This window comes from Macrotis lagotis, chromosome 2 (assembly GCF_037893015.1).
Source record: "Macrotis lagotis isolate mMagLag1 chromosome 2, bilby.v1.9.chrom.fasta, whole genome shotgun sequence".
Taxonomy (NCBI): Eukaryota; Metazoa; Chordata; class Mammalia; order Peramelemorphia; family Peramelidae; genus Macrotis; species Macrotis lagotis.
The window spans coordinates 14974758-14988868 of NC_133659.1; the positions used below are offsets into that span (position 1 = coordinate 14974758).

The 14111-nt window shown below is 40.5% G+C and overlaps 1 protein-coding gene across 2 annotated transcripts in view; it reads right to left on the minus strand.

Moving 5' to 3' along the window:
• Positions 1 to 14111, minus strand: part of PGM1 (phosphoglucomutase 1) — a 72990-nt gene that overhangs the window by 28375 nt on the left and 30504 nt on the right. For both annotated transcript variants that reach the window (XM_074221260.1, XM_074221258.1), the window contains exons 2-4: positions 6606 to 6768; positions 6075 to 6221; positions 2896 to 3021 (exon numbers count right to left, since the gene is read on the minus strand). In XM_074221260.1, the coding sequence (XP_074077361.1) occupies positions 2896 to 3021; positions 6075 to 6221; positions 6606 to 6768 (436 nt within the window). The remainder of the gene's footprint in view (positions 1 to 2895; positions 3022 to 6074; positions 6222 to 6605; positions 6769 to 14111) is intronic.

Genomic DNA, 14111 nt, shown 5'->3' on the forward strand with positions numbered 1-14111 from the left:
GCAGGGCAGGTGTTCTATCCATTGCACCACCTAGCTGCTCCCATTCATTCACTTTCTTTTTTTATTTTATTTATTTTTTGGCAAGGCGATGGGGTTAAGTGACTTGCCCAAGGTCACACAGGTAGGTAATTATTAAGTATCTGAGGTCAGATTTGAACTCTGGTCCTCCTGTATCCAGGGCTAGTACTCTATCCACTGCTCCACCTAGCTTCCCCTTCATTCATTCACTTTTGACAAACATTCATTCATCATCTATTATGAGTACAGCTCCTCCTACCTTCCCCTACAAAGTTATGCTTTCTCTGATCTGTGTATTTCTAATGTCCATCTCCTTGTGGAATATATGCTCCTTGAAGGCAGGGGCTATTTACTTTTGCCTTTGTTTTCTTAGTACAGTAGATGCTTAAGAAATGCTCATTGATTGATTGCTTGATCAGAGTTATCAGGAATGGGAAGAAGTTTTATATCCTCTATTAACTCAACCTAGAGTAGCAAAAACCTGGAAACTAAAATGGGAAGAGGAAAGATCAGGACAACTGTGAAAGTCCTATGTGGAATGTATCATACATCCTTTTTATTTTTTCATTTATTTATTTATTTTAGGTTTTTTGCAAGGCAAATGGGGTTAAGTGGCTTGCCCAAGGCCACACAGCTAGGTCATTATTAAGTGTCTGAGGTCGGATTTGAACTCAGGTCCTCCTGACTCCAGGGCCGGTGCTCTATCCACCTAGCCGCCCCTATCAAACATCTTGAAAGAAAAGCAAGTTGAACTTAAAAATAACTCAAATTTCAGAGCAATTACTAGTGCCAAACATGGTACTAAGCTTTACAAACTCATTTGATCCTCACATCACTCCTGGGAAGTGGGTAGTATGACAATCCTCATTTACAGATAAGGAAACTGTTAAGTAATTTTCCCAGGTCACGCAACTCCTAAAAATGTCTGAGTCCAGATTTGAATTTGGGTCTTCCTAACTCTATGTCCAGTGTAAAATGTTTGACTAATCTATAGAGCAATACAACGTCCTACCCTGGGGACTAAGCCTTGCCTGGAACCAATAGTTATAATTTGATGCCCAAGTCTCTTCCATTAATGCATTTTTCTGATCCTAGGGACAACTAGGTGGCACAGTGGATAGAGCACCGGCCCTGGAGTCAGGAGTCCCTGAGTTCAAATCCGGCCTCAGACACTTAATAATGACCTAGCTGTGTGGCCTTGGGCAAGCTACTTAACCCCATTTGCCTTCAAAAAAATCCTTAAAAAAAAAAATACCATTTTTCTGATCCTGCCCTGAATGGATCAGCTTGGCTTTCAAACCACTGGTGCCTCCTTTTCCTGCCTCACCCCTGGATTTGGTGATTCATTTGACAGATGAATTGACAGCTTCATTATTTGGACGATTTTGCGGCTACTTGTTCCGTGACTCCCTGGCCCCTGGTAGTTACCAACTATTCATTGGCACCAGGTCCTCTCTCAAAGTGCCCTAAAGGCTCATGGGACAGGGTGGAAGCTTTCCTGCCATCTCAATAGCTAGACTCAAGCATTCTAAATGAACATAGCAAGCACTGGGTAAGTCATACTTGATGAGATGACCTTGGGGCACATCTCTCTAAATACTCCCAATGAAGCAAGTCGACATGTTAGAGTGGATTTAATTTTGGACCCAACTGAAAGAGCTTTAGAGCCCAAACTGGCAAATAAAATGCAGGATAAAACTGGGGAAGTACAATTTGGTCAAAAACAAAGGAATACTGCCAGGTGATGAGATTGACTTTCTTGAGTGAGTCACAGAAAACAAGACCCTCTTCCCTCCCCAATTGACTAGGAACAGCCCAAGAAAGTGGCCAGGAAGCTGATCTAAAGGTTAAGGTCAGAAAACACTGCTACCCAAGAGATGCTCCTTGAGCTACCTCTTTGCTCACCCCTGTCTCAAGCAGGTTGGATGTCCATAGTTCTGATTCCACCTCTGAATCCTATGGGAGTTTGACCTACTCCATTTTCAAGCTGAGCTGGCTTGTCCCCTGTCAGTCACCTTCCTGAGAACTCTCCATATTGATACTGAGGTTGGTTGCCCTCTGCAGTGTAGAACTCCCAAGCTCAAGGCAACCTCCTGCCTCAGTCTCCCCAGTGACAGGGATGACAAGTGTGGGACACTGTGTTTGATGAACCCACCACCTATTGAGGCAGGTAGTCCATTCCACTTTGGAACAACCCTTTTAGTTAGGAATCTTTCCTGATCTCAAATTTAAATCAGCAGTCACTTCCCCGGGGCTGCTCCTCGTTCTGCCCTCTAGGACCAAGGAGATCACATCTGACATATGACTAAATGAAAGAAGGCTGCCTTTTAATATAATACCCCAGGAGTACCCTGCTCAAATGACTGAAGACCCCTTTGAGACCCTGCCCGTTAATCCCAATGTTGTTAGTCTTGCTTAGTCATTTGGGAGGCGCTTCTTTTCAATGACTCACACAAGAAAGTCTGTCTCATCACTTGGCAGTATTCCTTTGGTTTTGATCCAAACTTTGCTTTTCCAATGAAGAAGTTTATGTCACTATATAAATGAGAAAACTGAGGCAGACACTCCAGTGAGGAAGTTTATGCCACCATATAGATGAGAAAATTGAGGCAGAGGTTAAGTGACTTGCCCAGGGTCACACAGTTTATATGTCTGAGGCAGGATTTGAATTCACATTCATTTTTCTGGATTTTCTCACCTATAAAATGAAGAGAACGGATCCTGAGGTCTTTCAGGTCCCTTTTAATTTTAAATTTATGATCCTATGAGCTTGAAAAATTAAAATTAAAAAGAAGGCTAAAAAAGTCAAGTTGTTGGGCAGTGTGCAAATGCAACCCAAGCACTCACACCATGGTGACCATGACTGTCACTTCCTACCTCCATGCATGGCATCAATGCGGATCTTGAGCCGATTGGGGCCTGAGAGCAGTTCCTTGAGGGCACTGAAGTCGAAGATGTTTCTCAGCATGGTGGCATAGGCATCCACTGAATCCACAATTTCCACTAAGGAAACAAAATCAGATAGAAATAGGAAAATTAAACTTAAAACATAAATGTGATACTGGATTTCTTTTTTTTTTTTTAAGGCATGATCTTTTAAATAGAGAAGGGTAGGGACTGGAGTTGTGTTGTTATTAGAAAATTCCCAAGTAAGGAAATTTTCTCTGCCAGGGCAGGTAGGCATATTCTAGTCTTAAAGAATTGCCTGGGGCACAGAGAGATGAACACCCCCACATCCAAGGAGCGGGGCTTAGAGGATTATAAAAGGGACTGGGATCTCATTGAGTTTAACATCCCCATTCTAGAGATGAGGAAACTGAGCCTAAGATTCAGTGACTTGCCCAGAGCCACACAGCAAGGAAGTAACAAAGGTAGGATCGAATATAATTCTTGCTGATGCTCTGCCAAGGAGGGATCCACTGTGTTACCTGGCTGCTTCAGGATCTGAAAATGACTCTACAACATCACCACTGCTGCCCATCCGTTCCCAAACCTCTGTCAATGCATACCTTTCCTTTTCTTTCTTGGCTATGAACTCCCACTGTGGAAATTCCTGCCACTAATGCAGGTCACCAGCATCCTGCAATCCACCATCCCTTTCAAAGTCAGACAAGACTCTGTCCTTGCCGTCAAGGCCAGTGGGTGAGAGAATTATAACTGGAATCCTGATCTACAGAGTATAGTGCTGGCCCTGTGTCCCATCCACCTGGCTATAGCTTTCCCTTATAACAAGGAAAAAATCATTATATCAAACCAATAGAGTACCACACAAATAGAAGTCCTAGATTTTGTGTTCTTTATGGAAATAAATATAATAAAAATAATACTAATAACAATATCTAACATTTATGTAGTGATAACCCATCAGTTCCTCTAGAAGTTTATATTTTACTGTTTTGCTTTTTTTTACTTTAGTACCTTATTTATAATATTTACTTTTTTACTTTATTTTTTACTTATTTTCGACCAAATGCTTGTTGATTGGTTGAGATGATAATTAGCAGTAACAGGTAGTTGAGAGCTGGAGGGGATGTCAGAGCACAATCAGAATCTTCAGAGTATCTGAAGAGAATTGGGGGCCTCCAGCCTTAGATTTTCTATGTACTCAGGATGCTGGAGGCTCACCCAGGTGCCATGGGACTCCTAAGAGTTTCCAAAACAAAATACAGGGCAGGTGATATCAAAGGATGAACAAGCCCCTCAAGCATTCTGATCTCAAAGTATTGGGGGCTCTATAGTTCAAGGGAATGAAGTTGTACCTGCAGTCAGAAAACGTGGTTTAAATCCCAGTGTGTTATAAATTTCTAGAGGAGCTATGGTCTATCACTTAATTTCTGCCTGCCTCAGTTTCCTCATCTGTACAATGTAAATAATAATAGCAGATAAAAAAATGAGAATATTTGTCTGTGTGACCCAGGTCGGTCTATTTTTCTGAACCTTAATTTTCTCATCTGTAAAATGGGAAAATCTTTTGAGTCTCTTCCAGCTCTAAATACAGGAAAATTTTATAAACCTATTGACCTATGGCTTTGGGTCTAGTTCTGCTTAGGTCTGGTTTTCAGTTTGACCAGGAGGAAATAATTTAATTTCTTCTTTTTAAAGTTTTATCATTGCCTTTTGGTTTTATATCATGGTTATTTTCGAGTATTCCCCCTTCCTCCATCAATGACTTTTCCCTTATAATAAGGAAAAAATCATTCCATGAAACCAATACAGAGACCATGCCTAAAAGCATATACTCCATTCCACACAATAGGACTCCACCTTTCAAGGAAAGAAGGAGGTGCATTTTCTCAGCTCTCCCCTCAGACCAAGATGGGTCATTTATTTCAGTTGCCCAGAGTTCAGCTCTGTTTTGGTTTTTTGCTAGTAATTATAATTATAGTCATGAGGTATCTCATTTTCTGGTCTTGCCTACATCACTACACCAGTTCACATTAAATCTTTCCATGTATTCTGCATTCCTTCCAGTCATCATTTGTTATGGTGCAGGAATATTCTATTAGATTAGATATAATCTGTTATTTTGAAATTTGTTCAGTCATTTCCCAAACATATACAATGGTTCTATGTTTTATTTACTGCCAAAAAAGCCATTGCTATAGATGTGTAGATATATAGGACATCTTTCTCTTTGTTGCTATCAGATGGCATAAAAGCCCAGCAGTGGAACCTGAGTCAAAGAGTATAAGCATTTTTATCACTTTCTCAGTATAAATCCAAATGATTTTCCAGAAATGGTTATACGAATTCACAGCTCCACTAACAATGCATGCGTATGCCCATCTTTTCCCTTTATATAGGTTATCTCATTTATTCCTCACAACAACTCCATAATGTAAGTGCTGTCATTGTTCTCATTTTTACAGGAGGGGAAATGGGGGCAGTCAGAACTAGGGTACTCAGGATTCAAGCTCAAGTCTAACACTCTATCAAATAGCCCCAATGTTTGATCATATCCTTTGGCCACTTATTTATCAGAATAGACTGGTTCAATGTCACTAAAAGGGACCTTAGAGTTGATATAAGCCAAAACTGAGGCCCAGGGTGAAATTTCCATGGTCAGAGAATTCAATATACTCTCCACTATAAACAAAGCTCACTTGATATGGGAGCACACTCTTCTCTCCTCAGTGGAAGATGAGAATGTTTCCTATTTGATTTTATATATATATATGTATATATATACACATATATATGTATATATATGTGCATATATATAACATGCATGTATGTAATATGTGATATCACATATATTATATAACACATATTATATATCACACAAACACACACACACACACACATATATATATATGTCACTGGGTTTTCCCCTCTAACAAGGGCAGAATCAGTGGAAGAATAGATATCAAAAAAGAGGGCTATGCTATCAGAACAAAAGGCATCAATATTTTAAGCAAATAGAAGAAACAGAGTTCTGGTCATTTAATGAATGTTCATGAAGCATCGGAAACATTTGTCTTCTGCAAAGTCCATTTTTCCTGGGAAAACCTGGGGCCCAAGAATCCCAGGGATGAGCTGAGGGAAGGAGCACGTGCCTGTGAATGGTTTGAACTTGTTCTCCAAATCAAACTGCTGCTTCCCAAGGACACTGAGGTCAACTTTCAAGTCCGGACAAATTGCATATTCTTCGATGGTCTTACTGATCTGGAAGATTTTGTCCGTGATGGCTTCAGGAGCTGGTCCTGAAAACGGAACAGCAGACCCTGGGTTACAAAGGGCTCGTCAGAGAGGGAAAAGGAAACAGCTGAGCCAATCATGTACAAGAATGCATCACTGGTGCTTCACATTCACTAGGAAAGAGATAACACAAGTTAAAATTAAAAGGAAATGTAAAGTCCATCCACTTGATAGATTTCCTACTCATTTCCCTACAAATTCCTCATCTCCTTATAATGTAGTGGATTGATCCCAAAACAGATACGGAGGTACCAAGGTCCTGTATGTTTTCAGAGAAAAGGAAACAAAGGAATGAAAAGACTAAGACCTTACTGCAACTTTTACCCTCAATCCCAGGTCTCCTCAGGCATAGGCAGTGGGCTCATCCATTGGCAGATGAACTAACTAACCTCCATTGGATATGTTGAACTTGATTCCAAAGTCTCCATTAGGGCCTCCAGGGTTGTGGCTGGCTGTCAGAATGATCCCACCAATGGCTTTGATTTTCCGAATGATGCAGGATACAGCCGGGGTGGAGAGAATGCCATTCTGTCCAATCACTAATCTCCCAATCTGGAAGAGAAATCCACACCACACAGAACTTTAATTAGCAATGAGTGGAATCTGCAAGATGACAGAGCAAATGGCATTTGGTTTTATCATCAGGAAGACGAGTTCAAGTTTTGTTTCTGATTACACACGAGTGATATTACCTTGGACAACTTATTTCAACTTTAAGGGCCCCAAGCAACCATCAAAGCCGAGAGGAGCCACCAGGCTAAATGTGTAGAGGATTATTCCACTCCAGAAGTTCTCTTTCTCAGGTCCAGATCAAAACAGAGGGATTCTGATTCCCAGTTCAGAACTCTATTATCTACTTTGCTTCACTCCTTGCCACAAACAAGCCAGATGAAGGATTGCCCAGAATCAAGGGCAGGGAGAGACAACAGTGTCTCTATTTCCACCAAATAATGAGTTGAGATTCTTTTAACACTACAAAAACTTGGACCAAATGTCTGACTGGAATCCTCTGTGTGCCCACAAGAGTTGAACACCATCATTTCAGACCTCAGGCTATTTCTCAGACAGTGTCATTTCAGAACAAAATGACCCGATAAAGAAGAAGGCATTAGCAAATAAAAGTATTCATTTCAAGGAATGATCTTTCTAAGACCCCACATATTTTAAAATACTTATGGCAACTTTTTTTGATGGCGGGGGAAGGGGTACTGGCAAAAAATTGGAAACGACATAGATGCCTATCTGTTAGGGAATGGCTAAAATCCATTGTGGTACATGGATTTAAAGAGATTCTTAACAAGAAATGAAAAGGAAGAATTAACATCTCTTGGGAAAGGAGGCATAATTGTTGTTTGTCCTTGATTTTCCTTGATGCCTTGACTAGGTTGTTAATTGAAGTTAAATTAAACAGTTGCAAAAAAAAGGGAAGAATTAGAGAAACTGATTTAGGGTGAAAGGAGAAGCAGAAAACAATATACTCCAGGACTACAATAAGATAGAGAAATGAAACCATTGACACTGAGTTCTGTGAAACAAAAATGTCCAGGATTGGCCAAGGAAGGGACATGAGAAAGCGCTTCACCTCTGCTTCTTTGCAGAAGTGGAGAACTGGAGATCTGGAATGCTGGAGATAGAATAATGGCAGAATCACAATGGCTAGGTCGGTTTGTTGAGCTGTTTCTCTTTTTTTATTCTTTATTACAATGTCTCTCTCTAGGAAGGAGAGAAAGTAGGCTATATTGGGAAATAAAGGAAATGTAAAAATGTCAAGGAAAAGATCCATGCCTATCTAGATCAGAGTCCATTCTTTGATCTCTCTTTAAGTCAACAAAAGAGTGCTAGATTGAAATCATAGGTCCTAGGTTCAAATTGTGGCTGTTATTTATAAATTTATTTTTATTAATGGGTAATCTCAGTCACCTGTGTGACTTTGGGCAAGTCACTGACCCATTTTGAACCCTAATTTTTCTCATGTGTAAAACAGCAATAAAAATTTGTTGTTCAGTCATTCATTAGTGTCTGACTTTTCATGGGCCATATTGTCCATGAAGTTTCCTTGGGTGAGATATTGGAGTGATTTATCATTTCTTTCTCCAGTGATTAAGACAAATAGAGGTTAAGTGACCTGCCTAGAGTCCCATAACTAATAAGATGAGCCTCATTTGAAAGAGAAAGATTCGGGGGCAGCTTAGGTGGTATAGTGGATACAGCAGTGACCCTGGATTCAGGAGTATCTGAGTTCAAATCCAGCATCAGACACTCAATAATTACCTAGATGTGTGATCTTGGGCAAGTCACTTAACCCCATTGCCTTAAATAAAAAAAATTTTTTAATCAAAGAGAAAGATTCTCTGCCCTGGTGGTGAAGAAGGAAAACATATCATGCATAAATTACTGAGTCAAGCATATTAAGACGTGGAAATGGATGAAGGAACTGAGAAACTGAGAGGACAGTTTGATAGGAGGGAAGAAAGGAGAAACCTGAGGTAGGAAGACCAATTACAGAATGAGAGGTGATAAGGTAGTGGCATGAAGGGGATGTTAGAAATGTCTCAAAGAAAAGCCTGCAGGAACTGGGCAACTGGCTGGATGGTAGTAGAAGTGAAGGAGAAATGAGTCAAGAAATTTTGAGTACTATCAAGATTCTGCCCAACTTTCAAGGCCCCACTCAAATGCCACCTCCTCCATGAAGCCATCCCTTATTGCACCAGTCCCCATGGAGTGGTTAAACTGTCATAATCTCCTCAGGGAGTACAGTGCTCCTTAGGGGGTGGGAATCACATCTTAGCCATTTGGGGATCCTGTTGTCTGCCCCACGCCAGTTTCCAAAACTGCTGAATTAATTAATTTCCTAATATGGATGTATCCCTTTGATATTAGTCCTACAAGGAACTCTCTCCTCCAAAGTAATCACTTCAACTAACTAAAATGACAGGCCTGACATTAAAAAATAGAATCGGGGTGGCTAGGTGGCACAGTGGATAGCGCACAGGCCCTGGAGTTAGGAGTACCTGAGTTCAAATCCAGCCTCAGACACTTAATAATGACCTAGCTGTGTGGCCTTGGGCAAGTCACTTAACCCCATTGCCTCGCAAAAACTAAAAAAAAAAATGGAATCAATCTCTCCTCATCTCCAACAATCCTTGGTGTCTTTGGCGCAAACCCTGATCAACAAGAACAATGACCACCAACAATGTGTGGGGAGGCCCAAGGGTAATTTCCAATACCACTCATGATATGTTGTTATTTGTGTTACTATTATTTAAGGCTCCATTAAGGAATTTTGAGCATAAACCATTTGAACTGCCATCATGGGAATTCCTGTTCTAATATCCAAGGATATTCAAATCCCTGACTGGGAACTTGGGTAGATTGCTTAACCTTTCTGGGCCTCAGTTTCCTGCTCTGTACAATGAGATAGGTGGATGAGATGAACTCAAGGGGTCCTTTCCAACTCTAACCCCTGCTTGCTCTGATTTTTAAAGGCTCAACCTAGTTGCCTCCTTCTACAGAAAGCCTATCATGATCTCCCCAAGTTAGGCTGACTCTCTTCTTCCACAAATTAACTTGCATTTCTTTGTTTAAATACAACTCTTACCCTATTAGAATGTAAATTTCTTAATTCACTTCAATTCAGTAAACATAGATGGAGTTCCTACTATGTACCAGATGCAGGGGATACAACAAAAGGGAAAAGGGAATAAACATTAATTCATCTTTGACTATGCTCTCCACTTTACAAATATAGTCTCATTTCTTTTTTGTTTGCTTGTTTTTGGCAAGACTAAGAGGTTAAGTGACTTACCCAAGGTCACACAGCTAAGTATGTATTAAGTGTCTGAGGCCAGATTTGAAATCAGATGCTCCTGAATATAATTTCATTTGAGCCTCACAGTAATCTTATGGGGTAGATAAAATTATTATCCCCATTTTATAGATGAGGAAACTGAGGCATAAGGGAAGTGAATAGACCAGGGTCATGCAACTAGTGAGTATCTGAGAAGAAGATTTGAACTCATCTAGAGCTCTATCTACTGTGCCACATAGCTGCCTCAAAAATAAAAATCTTTGTCCTCCAGAATTTTCCATTCCTGTCTTATGTTTTAAAATCCTATCACACACACTCACTAGTTTCGTGAACCATTGGGGAGATAATTTCATGCCTGAGCCCCTGGGGTTTTAGAGGTCCATCCCCTCAAAAGGGTTACTTTATATTTAATCTGAGAATATTTTACACATACTTATCAACATCTACACTATTTCCCCTCAATCACACTTTAAGGTCATTGAGGATGAAACTGTTTCATTTCTATTCTAGCTCCTGGTATATCAAAGTCTCAATAAAAGTGGTTTGAAGACTATTCAAAGTCAGAAGATGAGTTCAAATTCCAGTTCTTCCTTTTGCTATCTGTGTGACTATAATTGCTAAGCTTCTGAGGCCTTCATATTCCTCAACTTTCAAATTAACCTTGAAGGCCCTTCCATATCCAAGATTCTACATACTCAAATAGAGTGACTTGTGAACCTTCAACAGGGCTCCTTAACCCTTTTCCACATCACTGCCCCCTCTGACGGTGACACCAAGGAGCCCTTTCTCAGAACTGAGTTTGTAACACATAAAATGAAATAGGTAGGACCTCAAAAGAGAAAGATTCTATTGAAATGCTGTTGAAGTAATATAAAAAACAAATTCATGGGGGACAGCTAGATGCTGCAATAGATAGAGCTCTGGCCCTGAGTCAGGAGGATCTGGGTTCAAATTCAAACTCAGACACTTAATAATTACCCAGCTGAGTGAACTTGGGCAAGTTACATAGCATGTTTTTTTGCAAGGCAATGGAGCTATCAAAGTATTTTTAAAACAAATTCAAGAAGTCCAGGTTAAGAACTCCCTGATCTCTTTAAAGACAGACAGGAGGACATATTAAAAGTCTTCTAAGTTAAGCCTTTGGAACTGTATGTATGAGTTGGCCAACATGGTGAGCCCCCCCGCCACAGACCCAGGTTGGAACACCGAGCTGGATGTTCTCAAAGATCAGCACCAGTGGGACTGTGAGACCAGTGTCATTCTGAGAAACTTAGCCAAGGCAGAGAAAGGAAAGATTCAGGGGCAGAATAGGGCAGAATAACCAAGATTGGACATCTGTCCTGCTGGCTGCACACTGTGTGCGCATCGTACTAACTGCCCTAGTACAGAATGGGGTCTCAATATTCCAAATGGGCTTTGCCAGTCTTGGACTCTGCATCATAATTTCCTGAAGAGGGATACATTGTGAATTAACTCACGGGAAACTTGGAATTATATATTATATAATATATTATATATAAATTCATTTAAAAGTATTGGGTAGGGGGGGAAGGGAAGGGGAAGGTAGGAAAAGAGACAGTTAATTTACTGCCCTATTTAATCATCTGAGATCTTGGCAGGAGGAAGAGGTGGCAGTCATCCTACCATACAGTCTGTGGGAATAAGCCTTCTACACTTGGTGCCCCCCCCACCCCAGCACCTTGTCTTTTGGTTGTCAAAGTAATGCAACAACTTGTCAGGCCCTAAATTTTAAAATGGCCAAAATTTGGGGTACTTTAAACAAAAAAAATACCTCTCTATGCACATGCATGAGCACACACACACACACACACACACACACGCACAGTTGGACTTGATCAAATCATAAGACCAAAGACTTAGATCTGAGACATTAGAACAATAATAAATTATATTAAATATTGGATAAGATCTGAATTCAGCTCGTCTTGACTTCAGATCTAGTTCTCTATCCACCATGACAGCTAGTCTTCATCTCATCACTTCCGTATTATAGATGAGGAAATTAAGTAAGCAATAAGTGCTTTAGTATTATTACTTATTGTTGCCACCATCAAGGATATATGTCAAATATCTTGTAAACTCGAAAATGCATATATATCATATTATATATCATATATATATATGTGAATACACTATATCAATGCTAACTATTATCGTTGTCATTGTTTTGGTTCAGATTAGGAGATCAGTGAGGATCTCCCAGAGTAGAAATTCCCTTCACCATTGTAGTTCAGCCATTCTTCTGGAACTCAGGGCTTTGGAAAATTGGGAGCATTATGAGGTTAAGTGACCTGTCCAGGGTTCTGGCCCTGCTCTTAATAGAACAGTTGACACCGATGCCCTGGTTGATGATCATGGGCATCGCTGGCAAAAGCTTGAACCAATTATCCCTGATTCTTACCAGTCCAGTTCTTTCCACAATACATTCCGCCTTTCAAATGCTTTATTAACTTTTAAATAATTCCACTTAGAGCCTATTAGGCACCCCTTGGCTCCTTACATTTCAGAATCTGTTTTGAAATAAGTCATGCCCTTGAAAAAAGGCCAGGCCAGCACTGGGGTTGAGCCTGCAGGACCCAAGGCAGAACTGCACTAATAGACCATTTAACCAACGAGGATCACTTAAATGTATTATTTAGCAAACCTCCGCCTCATAAATAAGGGAGCTGCCTGAATTACACATTCTCCCCACTCTTTTGCTCCATACTAAGATGAAATGAAGCCAGATATATACATGGCACAAGCGGGCAGCATCCTCTGTTTCCCCCACCACCCCCACTTCACTGGTGGAGATGGATGCTTGAGATCTATTCTTGCTCAAAAGATTAAAAGCACCTTAATGCTATTCCCTTCCCAGCTTCCTTCAGAGATGAAATTTACAGCACATCATAATTTAGCTTAAAAATGTGGAGGCCTCCTAATCCCTTCAGATTGGAGCACCTTCTCAGCAATGTTACACCTGCTGAGATGGGTGGGGGCACCTCACCCTAGCAGCAACTGCCATGTGTCCCAGTTGCAAACAGTGGAATCTCAAAAGAGTTTGGATGCTTGGCTAGACTGGCTGGGTTGGGTTTTTGTTTGATTTACTTTGGTTTGGTTTCAATCTGGCTTTTGTAATCACACCTGCTTAGAAAGCCCCCCAAATTGAAGACTAATGAATGCAAGACTCATTTGGCTCCCATATGCTGTCTTTTGCTCCCAGGGGCAGACATTTTCCCCCCCAAGTAGTGAATATTAAAGATGGTACTGCCAGGATGATGTGAATCTCTCTCTGACATTTCTATGCATCACCTACAATATTTGAAATAGCTACATGTTTTAATCCAACTAGGATTTTGTAGGGTAAATGAGGAATGTGCCAGCAATGCCCATGATTACCAACCAGGGCATCTGTGTCAACTGTTATATTAAGAGCAGGGCTTTTGGTTCTAATGAATCACAGAAGCCAAGAGTTGGAGTCCTCGGGTGTCGGTTCATTGAGCCAATATGATTTTTTTTCCATGATACAAAGCCGTAGCTGAACCTCCTCCCCAGCCCTTTAGGGGTTATTATCTCTATCCCACTGCACAAGCTCACAATAAACAGACCTTCTTTGTGTACCAGGTTATTAGGAGCTTGTCCCCTGGCACAAGGGCCACTTGGAAAGCCTACACCAAAGATTTTCCAATTCCCTCTCAAGATTTCTGCTACATAGCCCCATCTAGAAGAAACTGCAGGTCCTGGGTTTTGTTTGCCTTTTTGACAAGTGACTGAACTACAACAAGGAGGCCATTGAAAGAGAAAAAAGCCCTTCTCTCCCCACCACTCATTAGTACCAGCTACAGAGGATACATTCCTCCTAGAAACCCTTTAGAAAATAGTTAAGGGGACAGTTGACAGTGAAATTTTGGGGTGGTTTCTTTCTCTCTCTCTCTCTCTCTCTCTCTCTCTCTTTCTCTCTCTCTTCTTTTTACTTCTTTCTTTATATCTCTCTTCATTTCTTTTCTCTTTTCTCTATTAGGCATCTATTTTTTCTTTATTTAGCTCTACTTCTTTTCTATAGTTTTCAATTCTCTTTACTCTTGTC